The sequence below is a fragment of the Pseudopodoces humilis genome, chromosome 29, assembly GCF_049639895.1.
Source record: "Pseudopodoces humilis isolate 2021_Gansu_Grassland_sample_001 chromosome 29, ASM4963989v1, whole genome shotgun sequence".
Classification (NCBI taxonomy): domain Eukaryota; kingdom Metazoa; phylum Chordata; class Aves; order Passeriformes; family Paridae; genus Pseudopodoces; species Pseudopodoces humilis.
Genome location: NC_142228.1, coordinates 3168133 through 3188371, shown reverse-complemented (window position 1 = coordinate 3188371; position 20239 = coordinate 3168133). Strand labels below are relative to the sequence as shown.

At 38.9% G+C, this 20239-nt stretch overlaps 1 protein-coding gene across 5 annotated transcripts; it reads left to right on the top strand.

Annotated features, from left to right (window-relative positions):
* The first annotated feature begins 58 nt into the window (after positions 1–58).
* BRCA1 (BRCA1 DNA repair associated) lies at positions 59–19879 on the top strand. 5 transcript variants are annotated; one of them, XM_088067911.1, is made up of 22 exons: positions 59–380; positions 784–883; positions 1328–1381; positions 1728–1808; positions 2326–2414; positions 3304–3449; positions 4295–4397; positions 5318–5363; positions 5835–5977; positions 6428–9769; positions 10402–10487; positions 12027–12205; positions 12385–12551; positions 13031–13347; positions 13976–14063; positions 14434–14511; positions 14981–15021; positions 15602–15685; positions 16069–16123; positions 17317–17390; positions 17788–17848; positions 18871–19879. In XM_088067911.1, exons 2-22 carry the CDS (start codon positions 804–806, stop codon positions 18972–18974), a joined length of 5418 nt encoding a protein of 1805 aa, XP_087924037.1. In that variant the 5' UTR covers positions 59–380; positions 784–803; the 3' UTR covers positions 18975–19879. The 5 variants fall into 5 exon arrangements, with proteins under 5 accessions (XP_087924037.1, XP_087924038.1, XP_087924034.1 ...); XM_088067912.1 differs by having other exon boundaries at positions 59–546; positions 4298–4397; XM_088067908.1 differs by having other exon boundaries at positions 59–546.
* Positions 19880–20239: the final 360 nt, after the last annotated feature.

Here is a 20239-nt window from a genome sequence, read left to right as displayed (position 1 = left end):
GCGGGGGCTCGCGCCGGCCCCGCGGCCCCGGATTGGCCGCGCGCGGCGGGGCGGGAAGGGCGCGAAAGACGGCGCGCGGAGCGGGCTGAGGGGTGACGGGCCCGGCTGTGGCCTGGTGCTGACCGCGCCGGCACCCGCACCCGCAGCGACCGCACCCACCGCACCCGCACCCGCACTGACCGCGCCGGCACTGCCCTGGCCCTCACCGCATCGCTGCTGCCTGCACCGGCGCTGCCCGCTCTCCCTTCTCCCGTGCCTGCGGACAGGCCTCTCTGCAGGGCCGGACCCGAGCTGCCGCGCCGGGAAGCTCGGGCACTTTCTCTTTGTTGTCAGGATTTACGACGTTTGCTGTGGGCTCTCCCCGGTGCTGGCCCGTGTGGGTACGCCCGGGCTCCTCTGCACAAGCCTGCCTGCCGCCGGCTTTGCGTGCTTTGCCATCTTGCCGGCCCCTCGCTCTTGCTGTTCTGTGCTCTGCGTCTTTGCTGACCTTCACCTGAATAAACCCTTTCTGTGCGCTCTCGACAAGACACTCAATTAGTTTTATCTGTAAGCGTTCAGAGTAAGAACCCCTCTGTACTATAAAGTATTGCTTTAAGTAATAAACTTAGCTTTAAAGTAAGTATTTAATAAGTGTAGTATTAAAATAACTTTTTTAAGCAATAAAAGCAACGTATTTGATGCCATTGTGGAGCTAGAGGAGGGCGGTGTGGGAGAGAGCATAGTCATAGGAGGCAGCAGAATTTTTTGCAGCAACAAAGCTGATAATATTTTTTTTTTCTGTAGAGTATTTTTGGATGTGAAGGATGGACTTCTCAGTGATTACTATTGGACAAGTACAAAATGTGCTTTCAGCTATGCAGAAGATCTTGGAGTGCCCAATATGGTATGTGAGGGAATAATAACAGTATAGTTAATTTTTTGGAGGTGTATTTTTTTTCTCTCGTTTCTTTTAAAATACTTTGACAGTTCTATGGCTTGCTGGAAAGCAAAGAGATTTGTGCTTAGGATTAAACATACTGATGTTTTGTAAGGCTCAAATGAGAAAGTGCAAGAAAAAAACTTGTATTTTGTTCTTATATTCTAGTAAATTTTGCTTTTCTATTAAAACCTGAATGTGTCAGTCCTCTATTCAGTGAGGGGAAAAAAATTATCTGATTGGATTATTGTTTGTAAAGCCATGTGGGTTTTGTCTCTTGTTTCTGAAAGGTAAACAAGGTCTGTAGTTCTTTAGTGCAATCAAGTGCTGAAATAGCAAAGGTTCTGGTTGAAATCTACCCCCCCAATGTGTATAACCTCTGTGCTCTTGTTTCTGTTTCCCTCTTTGTAGCTTGGATGTGGTACAAGAGCCTGTTTCAACAAAATGCGATCACATATTCTGCAGGTAGGTTTGAAAACTTGCAAGTGCAATGCAGTTTTTAATTTCCATAGATAATGGTTTTGGGTTTGTAATTTTTAATTCCATATATTCTGGTTTTAATTGTCATATATGCTTCTTCAGTGCTAATCATGTATGTATACTGTTTTGATAACTTCACATGTAGCTACTTGAGGGGAAAAAGTCAATTCTGTAGGAGAACTGCAGCTTACAAATGTGTCAGAGGGGATCAGTTAACTCACTGTAACATCGGAACAAGAATGCATGCTTGATTCACTAAGTGGTGAATGTGCATACTCAGGGAAAATAATATCCTTTTCTTGTTACCATCACAAGTGTTCTTTCTCTCTAGGTTCTGCATATTCAAACATATCAGCAAAAAGAAGAAAGGTGTGGTAGAGTGTCCTCTGTGTAAGACAGAAGTTAGCAAGAGGTGAGGAATGCATCTTTGTGAGGGGGCTGGAGGGTGAGGTGTTTGAACTCTGAGGAAAGACTAACAGTAGGCTTAAAATATAAGACTGAAATATAGAAGAAAAGGTGTTTATAAGTAAGCTGTCTATTTCTAAAGGAGTAAATGTAGTATCTTACCTCAATGTGAGCTTTTTCCAAGTGATCACAGGTGAACACACCCCTCTTAACAAATGTCTCTGCTATACTGGTGTTTAATCCTTGCAATCCTGACTCCTCTTCTAAACCTATATGAGAAAACCATAAGTTCACTTTCATGATAGTTTCAATTCCCATGGTAATGGTTGTTTGGGGGAATTGTGTTGTTATTCCTTGGCAACATTTTCATATTGTCTCCTCTTCCACTTTGGAGTTTTACCCCTTTTTTGCTTCAGCCAAAATTGTAGAAGTATTTATATTTATAAATATACTTATTTATATTTACTTATACAGTTAACCTGTTCATTTGTCTTAAAATGACTGAATTACTGATGTTATTTCAGAAGTCTGAAAGAAAATTCCAGATTTAAGCAACTAATTGAAGGATTGTTGGAAACAATCCGTGCTTTTGAGCTTGACACTGGAGTGAAGTGTAAGTATTGTAAATGTATGCCCCCACTTTTTTTTTAAATAAGGTTTTGACATATCATGATTATTTTTAAGGTATCCCATTTATTGTGCAATAATAATTATGGGAAGAATTATCAAAAGGCTTTTTTCTTGGATGTAGAAGCATAAGTTCCATGAAGTTTCCAAGATTTTCTTAGAAAAACCTCTTGAAGAGTTTTACTGTTTGTGTTTGATGACTCTAGCCAATCTTATGTTCAGTTCCTGAAACATGGATGAATGTGTATCAAATCATGTTTAATCTGTAACTGTGAGGAAAAGTCCTGCTTTTGATTATGCCCAGCCTTGCAATTTCAGCTTGTTAGTCTCAGAGCCTGAATTAGCAGGTGCTGTAGCTTTGTTTGTGAACTCATCCCACTCAGATGGATCCTCAGGGAATCCAAATTTCCCCTTTCTAGAATAAGTGCTTTGTTTAGGGTCTTGTTAGGGTATTGGAAAGTCAGACATGTCCCTGTTTATATTTTGGTAAACCAGACATTGTGGCTTGGGGCAGATGGTGGGGTTTTGTATATTCTGCTATAAAAAATGGACTTTGTTTTTTAATTCTTTTTGACTTGCTCAGACATTCTAAAACAATTAGAATTAGATTTTCCTCTTGCTAGATTATCTATATAACCAAATTTGATTGAGAAAATTAGTTGGCAGGATCAAGATTTTACTTACTATTTGAAGAGTGATCAGAAAGAATTATCAGACTAGCAATTCAACAAGATTTCTTTCTTAGATAAACATTTTAGCTGTATATGCATTAAGTGCACAGAGTATACACAAGTCTATTTTATTAGTATATAATACTTGAGTCATATTCATTGTTAAATAATTTATTTTTTTTTTAACCTAATAATATCTTTTAGTTTTAAAGAGTCATTACTTTCATAAAACATCCACGGAAGTCACTGCTGCTGAGTCCTTGTGTAAAGAAAGTTCTGTCATCCAAAGTAAAGGCTTCAGAAACAGGAGAAAAAGTGCTAAAGGAAATGGACAAGAAAACTTAACCTTGGTAACTGTTTTTTCCCATTTTATTTCCGTGGATTGTTTAAAAATGTATTTGGAATGTGTATATATGCATATACATAAAAGAATGAAGTGGAAGATTTTGGGTTGATCTCAGGTTGTTGTTTGACCCGAGTGATGTTCTGGACAAGGGCATCTATATATTTTTGTCTTCAATGAGACAAAAAGATATGTATGTATAAAAATATACATATCTATATACAATGATATACACAAGTATGTGTACATTTATACATACATATATATATATATATATATATATATATATATATATGAAATCTTGTCTTCTTGAGAAAGACGTTTGCATAAAATTACCGGAACTTATATAAAATGCTGCCATAACACAGTCTGTCACTGAAACTAGGCTTGAAAATTTGTCCAACCTGCTTGTTTCATGAGGCTGTCTTGCTATTTGTAGAGTTTTTACCTTTTTAGGGGTAAGATCATAACTATCTAACATCCTGTATCTTAGGATTCATAAGGCATTACCCAGCTTGGGGTAATTTTTGTGTGTGTGACTTTCCATGGCATGCTGTTTCTGTTTTCATCTGCTTAATGCTGAATAGAATGTTTGGCAATACGCAATCACACTGTTAATAAGATCACACTGTTAATGATTTGATCTGTTAAATGCACGATACATTGTTTCTATTGACACACTTCATTACTGATGTCAATATGATAAATTACTTGTATTGTAGTGTGCATAGAAGCTACCAGTACATATGAACTAAGTAATTATGTCAGCCTTCTGTTTAAAGTTTAAATAGCTATGATTTTTTTTAACACCCCACTGTTGTAAATAACTATTCCTTTCTATTTTCCTGTCAGCAGGAAGCTAGTGTGAATATTCAGCTTACAGATGCCAAAATGTGTCGCCCAAGAAACAAACCCCAGAAATCTGATTCTCAAAAGGGTACTTACATAGAGTTGGGTAAGATCTCTTTTAAAGCCACACTAATTGATCCTATGTACAATGCTTGCAAAGTAATGAAAGGTGATTATGTTCAAAGTCTTTATAAGCCCTAATTTCTCCTTAACACCCAAAATGACAACAAAAGGACAAATTATGGACAATTCCAAATTGGTAAATCAAAAGGGTTTTTTACATAATTTATTATATCATGGCAAATAATGCTGCTGTAATGAATCCTTAAGCCTTGGTGTACAAGATCCAGAGAAGATTTTTACACATGTGCAAAAAATTATAGCTGTTACAGCTAAAGGTAGCCACTGTTTTCTGAAGAAACTAAGCCTTGTCACCAGTGCTTGAAATAAGAATGAAATCTTAAAAAAATTAATATTTTTTTTGCTATCTATCCTAGCTTTTCAGAATTTTATTTTGTCTGGTGTTGGCTGCTATGAGAAACAAGACAGATGCCATGCATAGCTTATTTTTTATGCTGTTCCTTCAAGGAAGGAATTGCTGCTTTTAATGGGTAGAGTTTGTTACCTCACTATTTTCCTTATTGCATCTGCCAGGATCAAGGGATCTCTGAGAGACATTTGAATATATTTCTCTTGACTTTCAGCTCAAAATTCTAAATACTAGCTGTTTCGTGTATAAATTTAGAAATTAGAAAGTAACTTTTAGCTAATTAATCTTATTACCAGTCTGTTACCAGTAACTCTATTTAAACACAGTTTTATGCTGGAGCCATGTAGATAGTTATACATAGAAATCATTATTATTAGGTGAAATACTTGACAATTGAACTTGGTTTCATCTGCTAAAAGTTGAAAGCGTGTAGCTCTGGGAAGGAGTAGGCATGTATGTAATGATAACCTCTGAATTTGGCAAGTCACCTTTCTCTGAATGATTCCAACCAGAGTAACAGATTTTTTTCTTTTCAGGCTCTGAATCATCTGAAGAGTTTTTCAAACAGGCAAGCAAAACCGGGTAAGTAAAGGTGATTAAGGAATTCATATTTTCTAGCCACAATTGTTCCATATTCTCATTTCTTGTGTTCTAATTTCTTAGTGTAGGACTGATATAATTCTTAAGCTGACAAATGATTTTCAACTTGGAGGGCATGAGGATAGAATGGGTAGCTGAATTCCAACAGTTTGCCATGTTAAATGCTTTAAAACTGTTTTTTAAGTGTTTTATTGCAGACATAGATCTTTCATAGAAAGGTAGGCACTGTGCTGTAGAAAGTAAATACTGAATTCCAGATTGCAAGAGAGAATCTTTTAGATTCTTTTAGATCACTGAAGAAATCTGGTTGTGGTGAGAGTCAGTGTCAGTAATGTAGCTTGACTTCTACAGAAACTATTTCAGAGAGCAAAAAGGGAAAAAAAAATAAGTATCATCTTCTATTCTATCTATTATGGTTTTATCTTAATGAGAGCAGATTTCCTTTCCTTACAGGTTTGAAGACAAAGTAGCAATTCAGATTTCTTCTCAAGAAAGGCTGGAAGAACTTGAGAGTGCTGAGAAGGGGAATGAAAATTCTTGCAATGCACAGCCTGACAAGCTGTGTGCCAAAGAAATAACGCTACCAAATGTCATAGGTGTGTTGTTATTCTGGTGACAAAGGTGACTAAGCCTGAAAGAGACCCAAGTTAACATTTTTATTTCATATGATTGTGTGTGTGTGTGTGTGTGTATATATATATATATGCTTGCTATCTTGTGTAATGTAGTTCTGTGATGCCTACAGCTAATACTAGACTATTCCTGTAGCCTAGATACTTGAAATGTGGATATGTTCTATGTACAGGAACAGAAAGGAAGAAAAGTATCTTGATCTTGAACTTAAACTATTCTACATGAGCCAGATTACACATGAAAAAGCAATGATCTTTTTGCCTTTCTTTAGAGGGAGATTTGTGCAGTGCAATATTCTGGTTAGGGAGGAAATAAGAGCAGTTCTTTTAAAACAAAGTAGTCATTAAGCTTGTTATTGTGCTTGTGTGTGTAAAATAGAGGTTAATAATTTATTATACCTGTAAATCTAACAGGTGGAAGTGATTTCTCAAAGGAATGCTTGAGCAAGAAAAGCACTCAGAGCATTGCTGAATGTGCCAAACCTGACCAAGTGAATGTGACTGAATGCCAGAGTTCTGCTTTAAATATCCTTGCTGTAGACCTGCTCCCAGAGCAGTGTGACAGGACCGGTGATGCCAGTCCCACAGTGGATGGGGACACATCATTCAGAAAGAACACAGCTGAAATGGATAAACAGGAAACCCAGTACAACAGTGAAAGCCAAGAGTTTGATTTAGAAGACAGCTCAGAGAGCAGGCTGGATAAAAGCAAGGAAATGGATGCTGATGTACAAAGTATGGAAGCTGTAGAGGCATGTGAACCTGAGAATGACTCTTCCCATGACAATGAACTTCCTCTGGAGAAGCTGCCACAGCCAGAGACACTTCACTCTGCCACCCTGAATAAAATCTCCAAGAAGAGACTGAAGCAGAGCATTCAGAAAGTCAATGAATGGTTTTCAAAAAGTAATGAAATTTTGTCTTCCAGTTCTTCCCTGGATGAATCTGCTGCATCAGCTGATGTTTCAGGTGAAGGAGAACTGTGTTTATCAGATAAAGGGTCTTGTATTTCAGAAAAAACTGACCCTTTGGCAGATTCCATGGAAATTCCAGCAGTGGAAGGAAAAAAGAGGTGGTCAAAACAAACAGTAGAAGACATCAAAGGCAAAATATTTGGGAAAACATACAACAACAGAAGGAGGAAATCAAATGCCCCTTCTACCTTGAGAGACATTTTGCCTACTAGGAGAAAGGAAGATGTGGCTGCTGAAAAGTGCCTGAATGATTTCAGCAAAGACAGACTCAAACAAAAGAGGAAGACTACCTGTGTCCTGCAACCTGAGGATTTCATAAAGAAAAAAAAAAATACAGAAGAAGCAGACAGGGGCCCTCAAAGTGTTAACTGGGGCCTTGGAGATGCTGAAAAGAACAGATGTGATGAAAGTGTTTCTGTTAATGAGAGTCACCTCTCTCAGAATAGAGCAAATAAGACACTAACAGAACCTGAGGAGGGAGGGGAACCCACATGCAAGAAAGCTTCTGACAAGGTCACTACCAAGCACTGTGATGGGGAACCAGAAATGGATAACTGTGATCAGAAAAGCACCAAAAAAAGAAGTTCTGCAGCAAAAAGATGCAAGCATTCTAGTAGAAATATGTGTGCTCTGCAGTTAGTAGTGGATAGAAGCTCTGTTTTCCGTGATCCAGCTGAGCCACAGATCGATAGCTATCCGAGCAGTGGGGAGCCCAGGAAAGCTGATTCTGAGCAAAATCCAGTCAGACGCAGCAGAAGGCTTCGGTTACTTTCTGAAGAAATGACAAAAGAAACAAGGAAAGGAGTAAAGGGAGCAAGAAAGAAAAACAGTGATTGTGGAAGGTCTGTCTCTGGAGACCAAAGGAATGTGGCAACTCACTCTGCTGAGTGCAAAGACCTGTGTGAGCCTCAAGATGAGTTGAGTTACAGGCCAGTCACTAATTTGGAGGGAGGTGATCTGGAAGCAAATGAAATGCAGGTTAGTCTAAAGAATTTATCTGACACTGCAGAAACTGGGAGAAGTCTGTTCAATCCTTCATGTCAGCCTTCAAACTGTGGCTCCACTGTGCCTGATACGTGTTCTCAAGACAGTGAAATACTAGGTAGCCCTCTCCTCCTGCAACTTCCTTCAGTGTCTGCTGGGAAAACTACTTCTCACCAGACTGAAGAGGTGACTGAATCACCTACTGCTTTTTCCCAGGAGTGTGAGCATGATTCACAAAATGTTCCAGGGGACTTGAAAACTGAAAAGTTGCCAATGGCTAAAAATGTGTTGGAATTGACTAAGGAAGCTGAGGACAGTGACTTGGACACACAGTATCTGCGAAATATATTTAGGCATTCAAAGCGCTCCTCCTTCAGCCTTTTTCAGACTCCCAGGCAGGCACATGCAGTGAAAGATCCTCCTCCTGAAACCTCCGATGTATCATGTGCTGCTCAGGTAGAAAATAAAGGTGGCAAACAGTTACAATTGGAAAGCTTACAAGAGGAGAAAGCAGCTGCTCAAAACTTGAGCAGGGTTTCTGAGAAAGAGAAAACATGTGAGTCTGCCCATGTTGATCCTGTGCCTTGCTTTGCTGTCAGCACAAGAGAACACAGGGATGACATTTCACAGGCTGCAGAGGAAGGGACTCTGACACCAGCAGGAGTAGGGACTGCTCAGACTGAGCACAAAAATGGATTGCTACAAGAAGAGCAGGGCAATGAAAAGCCAGTGTCAAATGAGATAGGGATAGAAAGTAAGTTGAGACAGAATCCCATCAAAAGTAATGGAAGCCAAAGTGGTCAGAGTAACACAGATGATGATTCCAGACAAAATGATTTAAACACAGGCCAGGAAATCAGCTTCAGTTCAGAAATCAATCAGGCAGGAAAGACTGAAGTTGTTGATTGCAAAGGACCAGTTCTACATTTTCAATCTACATCAATAATTTGTCCTGCAACTTGTCAGCAAAGCCCTGCTGAAATCAGCTGTGAAGTCACTAGAACAAAAAGTAGCAAAGTAGTAGTTCCTGTAAAGGGAAATGAAGAACAAGCAGCCCATACTGTTAGCACAGCAATGCCCAAGTGTTCAGCTGCAGAGGAGGAACCTCTTGGAGAGAATCGTGACCTCACAGATTTGTCTGAAACCCCTAATGGCTTGCTGTGCTCTGATACTGATATTGAGGAGAACAGCAGCTTATGTGAAACTGATAGGAAAGAACAATCTGCAGTTTTTGTAAAAAGTGACAATGCCCTGGGAAAAGAACTGCTCAAGAGAAATGCAAATTCCAGGCCAAGATCTGGAGGTATTCAAAAGTCTCGAAGACGAGTGCAGAAACTGCCATCTTCAGATGAAGAGTCCTGTGAGGATGAAGACTTACCATGCTTTCAGACATTAATCTTCAGCAAATCAGCAAGCACACCTTTGCAGACTGATAAACAAATGTCATCTGTGGCAGAGCCTTCAGTGGCAGGGTGTCCAGTGAGTCCCAATGTGTTGCCTCACAGTGTGAGTAATGACAATATTGTGCAGGAAGTGCCTGAAGCTGCCCTAAGTAATGTGTGTGTTTCACCAAGCCAGGAGTCAGAATGCTCTGTCAGCTTATTTTCTTCCCAGTCCAACGTGTCTGAAGAACCACTTAATGGAGCACAAGAACTGAAGAAACATTTACCAGAAGCTCATGTGTCCAAACAAATGAGCAGTGTAAACGACAGTAAAGAAACTTCTCAGAACTGCAGCGGAGGGCTGAAGACAACCAAAGATGAATGTCTAGAATTTCCAGACATTGGAGCAAATCTAGGTACAAACCAAGATTTTTCTCTCTACAGCTGTGTTTATTATGTCCTTACACCAAGGCTTTTGGTGTTTGCATGGAAAATTTGCTCTGTATTTAAGGGGTGCTTGCTCTTCTAGAAGAAGGTATGAACCTTAAACAATCAAACAAAAAACCCTCAGTGGTTTATTTCCTGAAAGTTCTGTTCTTCCAGTGTTCTTTGTTCAGAGCACAAATGAACAGACTGGGCACTAGAGACTGATAGATGGGAATTCGTGTTTGAATTGAAGGAAATGCTTGTTCTCTTACTGCAATGTGATATTTGCATTGTCAGCAGAATTTCAGCCTATCCAGGCTTTTTCCCCAGATGAAATGTTTGTTGAAATTTGCTGTAGAATTTTGTAGTGAATATTTTGCTGGTTTTATGGCCTTTGTAAATATTTAGGACTCTTTCATCCCTGTTGAAACACTGAATTCTGTTTACTTTGTCACGTGTGGTCCTTCTAACTTCAACATTTTAAAAACTTTTCACTTTAGTGTTCTAGTTATTAGTTCTCTAAAACCTCTATGTGCTGAGAGCTGATGGATGATGTTGGTTTGTTGTTGTTTGGTGTGGTTTTTTCTTTAACCCTGAGAGTTTTTTTTTCATCTTCTTCAAGGTGAAGCATCTGGATATGACAGTGAAATAAGTGTTGTAGAAGATTCCTGTGGGCCATTCTCTCAGGGGGAAATCCTCACTACACAGGTGGGTGAGTTTATGCACTGAATGCCAGAAGCAGTTTGCATTCCAGGAGATAAGCAAGCTGTGAAGTCAATACAGTGGAAAACTTCTTTCATCATAATTCTTTGTCACTAAATTACTTACAAAAGCATAGTTAATGAAGAACTGTAGAGCTGCTTCTATGCCATTATTTGTCCAACTTTTCCTTGCCTGGTGACTTTACACTGCAATGGCCAGTTTGTTGTGTGCTATAGGTTACAGGGCTTAATTGTGGGAGATGCTAATTAATGCATCTCTACACTTGGCCAATGCTGGAAATTTCAGCTTCCTATATTTGAAAGTTTTATTTGTAGGAAATTATAAGGATTTGGTGATAAGGATTAGATTTGTTACAATATGATATTTAGAAGCACAGATACTTGTCTTCTCTGTGTGAAGATTAAATCAAATAATTCTGTATTAGAATATTATAGATACAAGTCCCAACAGGCAGTGCCTAATGAAAGGTGTGTCTAGCAGAGTATTTTTTATCTGCTGTTAAAATCCTGCTGCTCAGTGGCCTGAATTTATGTATTGGGTGATATGGGCTGGGGGCTTAGTTCAGGGTTAGGGACTTGGATTTTTTTGTTTTGCTTTGGTGTTTTTCTTGGTCCTGTGTGACCTTAAGGTGTCTTATGCCAGCTGTCTCTTCAGCATTATCAGCCCTATGGGCTTTATGCATGTCAAAGAAAAGTTATTTTATTTTTTGTGGGTGCTTCTTCTATTCACAGCATCAGTGTAGAACGTAGTCAGCTGGACATTGCTTCCTCCTGTAGCTTCATGGATGGAGATCCTAGGATGTGCCTAGGATGAATGGGTTAATGGCAGCATGGATGAGGGATTTTGGGTTGTGGTAGTGTTGTTTTCTGTTTGCTTGGGGTTTTTATGGTTTTTATGGGTTCAGTAACAGAGAGGCTCCACATGGTGCCAGTGCTGGAGCTACAAATGGAATATTCAGTTCTGTGGAAATTGCTTCATCATGTAAAGTGAAGGGTTTTGGTTTTTAAAAAGGTCCTTTGAAACCCTGAACTATTCTTATGAGGACCTGCCTATGGCATGTTTTTGATCATGTAATGTAATTTTTGAGGGGGAACATAAGGAGGAATATTATGAAATGTTTTAGTGCTTTAAATGATCTTTGGGGCTTTTAGTAATGGTGGAAAATGAAGATTCAATTTAATACTTAATAATGAACATCATAGGTTGAGCTACTAATGGAGTTCAGACAAAATTACTTTCAAATAAATTGGTGCAGGAGTTGTATTGTTTTCTGATTGATTAAAATCTGAGACATCTAAACTGAAATAACCTGACTGGCAAAATGAGTGTGTGGTTGTTTAGGTGTTCTTGATTCTGATGTGGGATGTGTGCACTGTTTGTTGCAGTAAAAGCACCATAGTCACCTTTTGAACACGTGGCAAAGACTTAATTCAAAACTATTTTGCTATTTCTAATTTTCAAATGTTTGTTAGAGAAATTAATCCTGAGTTTGCTTATGCTGGCATTCCTGTGCCTCTTTTGCAGCAGAAGAATGCTATGCAAAATAGCCTGAGAAAACTTCAGCGAGAAATGGCTGTGCTTGAAGCAGCGCTAAAGCAGAATGGAAGTCAGAGCTGTGAAGTTTTACCTGTCCATAGGGAGCTGCCACATTCCAGTACTGAGGAGGCACTTGAAACAGATCAAATGAGAGAAGGAAAAAACAGGTCAATGGTTTTGTTTGGCGTTTTGGGGTTTTTATATGTTTGTTTCTAAGTTTTTATTAAAAAAAATTAAATTAAGTATCTCTGAGCTTCTGGGAAAATACAGTAGTTACACTGTTACTACATTTTTCTGATACTTATAAGAGTGAAAAGTCTATTAAAATCAATTTCCCTCTCTCAAGGTCTCCAGAATTGGTTCTCCCATCTTCTAAATCCTCTTCAACAAAGAGATCAGATCTGGAGAAAGGCCCTGAGTGCGACAGTGTTCTAAAGAAGGAAACTCCCTCTGAAAAGACAAAACCTGTGCAGGAAGCAGTGCAAGAACACAGGCAGTGTCAGCTTGAGGAAGGTAACATTCAAGAGAAACCCAGTGTATTTTGATTCCTGGTGGTTTTCTCCTTTCCATGTTTTTACATATCAGCAGGATACAACTTTTTCCTGTAAATCAAGGATTTTTATTTTTATGTTCCTGGTCATTTTCAGAAGGTGTTACTGCTTTGTTTGGTAGCCCAGCTGCATGGTTGCCCAGCAAATGGGGTGTGGCAGCATTTTGACTGTAATAGGGGTTTTTCTAAATCTTCTAAATTTAATTTAATATCTTCTAAATTCAGACACTGACAAATATGCTGCTAAAAGTTTCACAGGTGTTCTACTGTCTTGCCTATAGCTCAGGAAAAAGTAACAATAGGGGCAAAGATGAAGTAATAAACACATAAGGAGAGGAAGTAACTGAAGAATTTAAACCTAGAAGAGACAGCAACAGCCTTGTACCATGAATACAAGAAAGAGATGCAGTTTTCTCAAGGAGTAATTTCTCTTTTCCTTCAGAAAATTCGAAGGAGAAGAAATCTGGGACCAGGCAACACAGTGCATCTGTCTCATCACTTTCTGGAAATGTGACCCAGTGTCCAGATAACTCTTCCTGCTCTGTAAGGCTTTTTACCCCTCAAGCTGCAGAAGCCACAGATGAGCCTGTTGTAGCTCAGAACACTGATAAAAGCTGTGGCCCAGGACACAAATTAAAGAGAAGTGAATGCTTTCCTGTACCTGTTCTGCACAATGCAACTGGGGAAAAAAATTACACAGTTGTGACCAAGAGGAAAGAAATGTCAATTGTGGCATCAGGTCTGAATCACAGTGAGCATGTAAGTAAATTCCAGAATTTTGAGATCACTAGTTAATAATTCCTGATTACCACTCTAGTCCTCAATCTCTAAGTACAATAAAGCTAATCTGGTAGGAATTGCAGGTGAGTAATGCAGCAACTGAAGTCAAACTTTCACTCCAAAACAGTGAGAATGCTGCCAGTAATGGCACTGCTAAGTTTAATGAAATTTACACTTTTTAAACAATCCCTAATGTCTGGGAGAAAAACACATGATAACAAAGCCAGAGGACTTGCAGAAAGCCTTGGGGCTGGGGAGGGGCTGTTTGGGGGTGTTTGGTTCAGTGTTCTCAGATGATGCTGCTTTACCCAAATTCTGACCCATAGTGGGCTTTTCTATAAGCAGTAATCCTGAGTTGCTAATAAACCTGTTTCTGCCCTCAGTTTCCAGAAGGATTTGGCTTTTGGGTTATAAAACACCAAGAGCTCTGCATTATTTCAGTCTGTTGAATGGTGCCAAAACTGACAAGGAAATGTACATTCTGTATGCCAACACATAAAACTGTTACTTTAAAATAACTATCCTATTACATTATGCTTCTTAAAACTGGGGCTGTTGAGAGGTTTAAAATTGTTGCTGACTGTTAATTTTCTTACCTACTTTTCAGCTGGTGGTCCAGAAGTTTGTGAAAAAAACTCAGAGCACTTTATCTAATCACATTACTGAAGGAACAACCCATGTCATAATGAAAACAGGTTTGTTGGGAGCTAGGGGACCAAATCCTCTATTGACAGACAGTCTAGAATTTTACCTTTAGTCTAACCAACAAGCAGACAGGGCAGCAATAAATTTAACAAGTTTGATTGTTTTCTCTATTGTGAGTTTTTTGTTTAAGCTTGCGAGTTTTTCTCATTCTGTTTCACAGAATCAGTGTGAGGGCAGTTTTCCCATGTGTAATTCAAAGTTAATATTAGTTGATATTTGTTTCTGGAACCTTTGTATAGCTTTGATATTTTGCTGCTGCACTTAGCAAAAAATGTTTGCTTTTACATACAGAAATACCCTGGCCTGTGGTTTTTTGCTGATGGCAAAACTAAAGAGCTCTTACTGTTGTTTGCTCTGCAGATGAGGAGCTGGTGTGTGAACGGACTCTGAAGTATTTCCTGGGCATTGCAGGAGGAAAATGGGTAGTTAGTTATCAGTGTATGTATAACTGGTTTTGGACATAAATGCTCTCTGTCCTTCTACCATGAATGCAGTCTGCACTTGTTACAGTAAAGAAGAAGGATCTCTTCATGTCTTGTCTTCTGATGTTTTGCAGTGTTTCTTCTAAATACTTTAAATTAAGAAACACAAACAAGGAGCAATATCAAGCTCATTACTCTTGTGAATTACTCTTACTTTTTCTGCTTTCAGATAGCTACACTGGATTGCTCCCCACCGTGGCAAAAGCCTTTTGTACCTCTTAATTTTCATCTTGGTGATGCATGGCATCAATCAGTGTAAAATTAGTATTATTTATAAATGGTAAAAAAATTCTTTAAGTACTTTCAGTGTTATACTGTATTCCTTTACTACAAATACATTCAATTTAATATAACAATGAAGTCAGAATAGTAGTGGAAGAACTATTTTCCTGGATAAAATTACTTGTTCTGATCTTTTTATTTAGGGATAATTCAGTCTTTTAAAGAAGGAAGAATACTGGATGAGGTAGGTCTTTTATCTTGAGTGAAATGTCCAATGGTTAAGTAATGCTGTTACATGATGGACTTAGGAGTTTATTTGCATTGTATAGACAGATATTGCCTGAACATTTAACATGGAATTTTAGCTCTGGAGTTCTAGTTTTACCAAATGCCAGGACCAAAAGCCACACTTGAGCCCTATGCATTCATTGGTATTGAAGGCAAAATGAGTCCCTATTATTTTTTAACAGGTCGTAGATGTATTTTTACAAGTGTTTCTACTGATATTAATAGATTATAGCATAGAGCAAAAGATCTGTTCTTTGTTGAAATAAGTGATGTTGAAAGTGGTGTGTGCTGCTTCTTTTGTTTAGTTTGCTACACTACTATACAGTTGGACTATAATTTGTTTCTTTAAAAATTGCTGCAGGGATTTCATTACTCCAGCATTTCTCTTGCAAAGCCTTTTTAATTCATATTCTGAACACACTCATAGATTTTCAGCTCTGAAATCTGACATCTCTTCCTGTTTTGAAGCAGAACTCTCTGACAGGAAAGTGTTCTCAGTCTCTAACTTCAGATTCCTTGCTTTTGTTATGTTCCAGGAGAACTTTGAAGTCAGAGGAGATGTAATCAATGGGCGAAACCATCAAGGTCCTAAGAGGGCCAGACAGGCCCTGACTGAAAAGGTACAAGCACATCAGGGATGCAAACTCTGACTGTTTCAGATGTGTGGCTGTGCTGGCTGAGTATCTGGAACTCCTTCCAATTTCTCTGCTGTTCTGTACACACAGAGTTGTACAAATTAAGCATTTTTATACATGAAAGGTGAGCTCTGTCAGCAGCAGAGCAGATATTCTGAAGGGGCTCACTAAGCTTGGAGTGAATGCTTTCTCTTTAATATTCTTCTGGTTTGTAGGTTTGGATATGTTCTTTGGACAAAGAGCTTTGGATATGCTTTGTGAAATAGCCATGGCTTGATAACAAACCCTGGAAGTGCAGTGAAAACAGCATACAAAGCATTGTCCTTTAAAAACCCTGTATGAGCTCTAACATGTTCCTTGCTTTTCAGATCTTTAAAGGCTTTGAGATCTGTTGCTGTGGACCTTTCACTGATATGACTACAGGTGTGTCATTTTAGTGGAGTTGGATGAATGATTAACATAAAAATACCTGGAGGGGCACTGTGCATTCACCAGAATTTTACATTGACTTCTTCTTGGGTGATTTTTTACCTCTTTTCCTCTGTAACTTTTAAAATACCTACATGGGGTAAAGTGTAGCTAAGTAATTTTATCCAGTTCTATCTCCAAAGGGAGTGGAAATGGTGTTTTCTTCTGTTTGGATGTCCTCAGACAACCCCCTGGCAATTTTTCTGCATTTCAAACCAGGCCTTTTATCTAGTTTATCTCTGATTCTGTAGCACTGAAGGAAAAGCATCAATGTCATGCTGCCTGGCAGTTGTTAGTGATGCTTTGGATCATTCATATTTGAGCATTTTTTCTTCTGTCTTAGTAAGCAGAAGAAGTATCCTAAGTATCCTTTTTCTAGCAGTTGACACAACCTTATTGTAGTCTTCTGTCAATAGGAGCAAGTGTTAAAAGTGAAATACAACAAAGCTAGAAGTTAATATAAAAAGAAAAAGCTGTTCAGGATAGCTTTATTTTTTACTTTTAAAATTTAATAAAGTGTGCTACAAATTTTTGAAACTTTAATTTTAATTTTTTTACTTAAAATATTTGTACCTGACTTCCCATTTATGTGGCTTATTCAGCAGATACTCTCTGATTTGTCTAATAAAACTTTTTTTTTCACTGGGTGAAATATATTTATGTTTCTTGACATTTACAGTAATTGCTGCAAAAGATGCAGTGCTTTCACCTGCTGCAATGATCCTCAGTTGTGGCTCTTATACTTCAGAGACTTAATCTTCTTCAATTCAATAAATTGGTGCAAATTAAGTACTTTGGCTACTTTTGTTAATAGAAATAATCACAGTTCTAATTTCTCATTTTTAATTTTCATTTCATGTCTTGCATCCTTATGATAAGAGGAAATAAATTGTGACTTTAAGTTCTGGGCATATGCTCCAGTTCTTTTTTAAGGTTTTGTTTAGTGCAGACCTGTCTAGGGGGTGAGGGAGGAGGGAGTTGATGTTCCCTAGCAGGTTTGACAGTGAAAGGACTCTTTTCCTACTGAGGCTCACATCTCTTTCAAATGCTGGTGGTTTGTGAATTGGAATAATCACACAAGGTCTTAGGCAATAGTGTCAGCTTGTATGTGACATAAACAACTGACTGATTTCATCTGATTCCTTCAGAGCATCTGGAGTGGATGGTGGAGCTCTGTGGTGCCTCTGTGGTGAAGCAGCCTGACCTGTTCACACACACAGCAGTAAGTGCTGAGGAGTTTTTACCCTCCCAGTTCCCAGAGCTGCCTGCACAGCCTGCCAGTGCCCCTTGGTTCTAGGTCTGGCCAGCCTTCACTGGGAGATGAGGCTCCCTGGTAGTGGAGAAATGATTGGTGTTGGCCAGATCATTCATTTGTCTTGAAATCAGCTCTGAGCCTCGCTTTCCAGCTCCAAAAGCCTTTTAGTGACTGAGTGTAGTCACAGCATTTCTGGAGAGAAATCACAGAAGAATCTTAGAAACTTTCTCCCTCTACTACTTAAATTCCTCTGAAGTGAAACTCTGAAGCAGAATTAGCCCAGTTGTTGCTCTCTGTAGATAAATATGAGAATTATGTAAGGACAGACAACAATAACATTTTATTTTTTATCTTAAAATCCTAGAGTTCTACTGCTGTTGTGGTTGTGCAGCCAGATGCTTGGAAGGAAGACGTGGATTATAGAGGTAAAGCAACACTGTCCTGAGCTGCCCTCTGATACACATCAAGTGTCTTTATTACATCTGTCCTTTTAATAGCTAAATATCAGAGGGCTGTAGAGAAATCAAAACTCTACTGCATCTGAAGATGGAATATCTTGTAAAAAAAAATCTTGAAGGACAAAATATACTGTCTCAAGGAACCAGCAATAGTCTTAAAAGCTACTCTGACAGACAAAAGCTATTGCCTCAGTTGTCCTCTGTGTATCATCAGCTTTACAGAAACTTTTCTAATTGACTAGTTCTTAAAAGGTAGGGAAGGGTGTCCTTGGAGGACCAGTAAGATCTCTGAGAAAGCCTCAGATGGAACAAGATTCCCTTGGTCTGAAAAGGTCATGTTAAAAAGCCTTAACAGATGTAGTTTTGCATTTTTTTCTTTTAAGCAAAATGCTTGGGGGAAACCAAGAGACTTTGAAAATGCAAGTGTTCCAGCCTGACTCAGAGAGAGTGGGGTTCTGGAAGGAATGGGAGTAGTCAGGCTACAGTGAAGTCCAACAAAACAGTGCAGCAGGATGATGATGTAAAAAACCCAGCTGTTTCCATGGCACTGGAAAAATGAGAAAATAGAAAGATCCTGGATTGAGGAAGAACAGTCTGAAAACACTTCAGTAATTTTCTGTCTCAGTGAGGCTCGTTGCTTGTCACATACTCAGTGTGTCTGGGCAGACAGGAAGCAAAGCTCTGTCACTGAGATCCTAAATTAAAAGACAACAACTGCATCCTTTGTTTTTAGTGTTTATGTTGTGCTGTTCACTGCTTCCTGCTTGGCCAGTGGCCAAATATCTCTTCTCTTGGGAGCAGCAGCAGTACCTGCCCTGCTGAAGGGAATGGTAGTGCCACATCTCTGCTTTTAGGCGTCTGGTTTTTATCAAGGCTTTTAAAATATTGCAGATAAAGCAAACAGCTTATTCTGAAAGACATCAGTGGACTCACCTTGTTTGGACTCCTTGATAACAGCTGCATCATTTATTTGTGTCTTTGTCTTGCAGCAATCCACCAGCAGAGCAACGTTGCTGTGGTAACTCGGGAATGGGTCCTGGACAGCGTGGCTTGCTACGAGTGCCAGGAGTTCAGTGCTTACCTCCTGTCCTAAGGGTGAACAGCAGCTCTTACCAATAATGAAATTACTTCAACAACATTACTATCTGAAGGTGGAATTACTGTTCTTTAAAGCTCTGCATTAACTTAAAGATCTATGAGATTATAAATGTTAAACTAATTTTGAAGGTTAGAAAATGTAGTATATGACCTCAGAGAAATGGTGATATATTATTTGCCACTGCAGCCAGTTTCTGTTTAGACACTTGGGGACATTTTGGAGACAGTCATTTAAAAGAGGAATATTGGGCTCAGGGTTTGAATTACAACATACTTTAAATACATTAAAACTCCTGCACTCTGGAGTAACCTCCATATTTTCATTTTGCTTAAATACAGACCCTGAATACTGTTTTGTGATTATTAGTGCATCAGCTTTGGCCATTGATCAATTATGGTTGTGTTGAAAACTCTACAAATAGCTTTCCTGTTGTGCTTCAAAGTGCCAGCTCACCTTATCCAGAAACCCTGGCCTCAGGTATGGTCCCCAGAAAGGTAAACAGAAGGCAAAGCTGAAAACCAGGAACTGTCAGGCTGATTTCTGACAAGTGTATGTGGCACTGTGAAAGGATAACAAATAGAAGCATTTTAGTATCCTGGTGACCCATGATAAGCCCAATAAGAATCTGCTTATAATAGTCTCTGCTTATAAAATGAGGCTGCAAAGAAATAGGTTTTTTATGAAAGAAAATATCTTGCTTGTTTCTGTTGCCAAGCAATTCAATTTCATACCTAATTTTGTACTTTGAGAGCAGAGCTGCTTGTTTAAAAAGAGAAAAAAAAATGTAGCTAAGTTCAGAAAATTGTTTTGTGGTAAGATGCTGCTGTCTTGGAAAGTTAGAGAAAGTATGTTTATAAATATTTGAATACACAAAAGAAATAAAATTATTTTGGCAAGTATTTACCTAATTGTTTAGCTTCTATGTGAACCAGTTTCTCGGTCTCTGCATTGAGGCATATGTGAAAAAATACCTTAGTCCAACCTCCTGAAATGGGGAAGGAGGTGGAGACTTAGGAGAGAAAGTAAAAAATGTAAATGGGAGTTTCAGAGACGCAATCAGAATTGCAATTGCTATCAACCTGAGAAGTGAATGTTATCAACTTCCTTAGAGCTGCCAAGTGCAGGTAGGCTGATCAAGCATTGCTGCTGGCACTGGGAGAGCTGGAAGCATTTGCCACATGCTGCTCTTTCCTTGTGTGTGACAATATTCCAGAGCTACCAGGCTGCTCAGCACAGCCTCACTTGCAGCCTGATGCTCC

What these genes read in the sequence shown, in the direction of transcription:
- BRCA1 (XM_088067911.1), top strand. Translation starts at nt 804, where the DNA reads ATGGACTTCTCAGTGATTACTATTGGACAAGTACAAAATGTGCTTTCA. An exon ending in GGGAAATCCTCACTACACAG is followed by an intron (nt 10,488 to 12,026) that starts GTGGGTGAGTTT and finishes CCTCTTTTGCAG; the next exon opens with CAGAAGAATGCTATGCAAAA. An exon ending in ATGGGTAGTTAGTTATCAGT is followed by an intron (nt 14,512 to 14,980) that starts GTATGTATAACT and finishes CTTTTTATTTAG; the next exon opens with GGATAATTCAGTCTTTTAAA.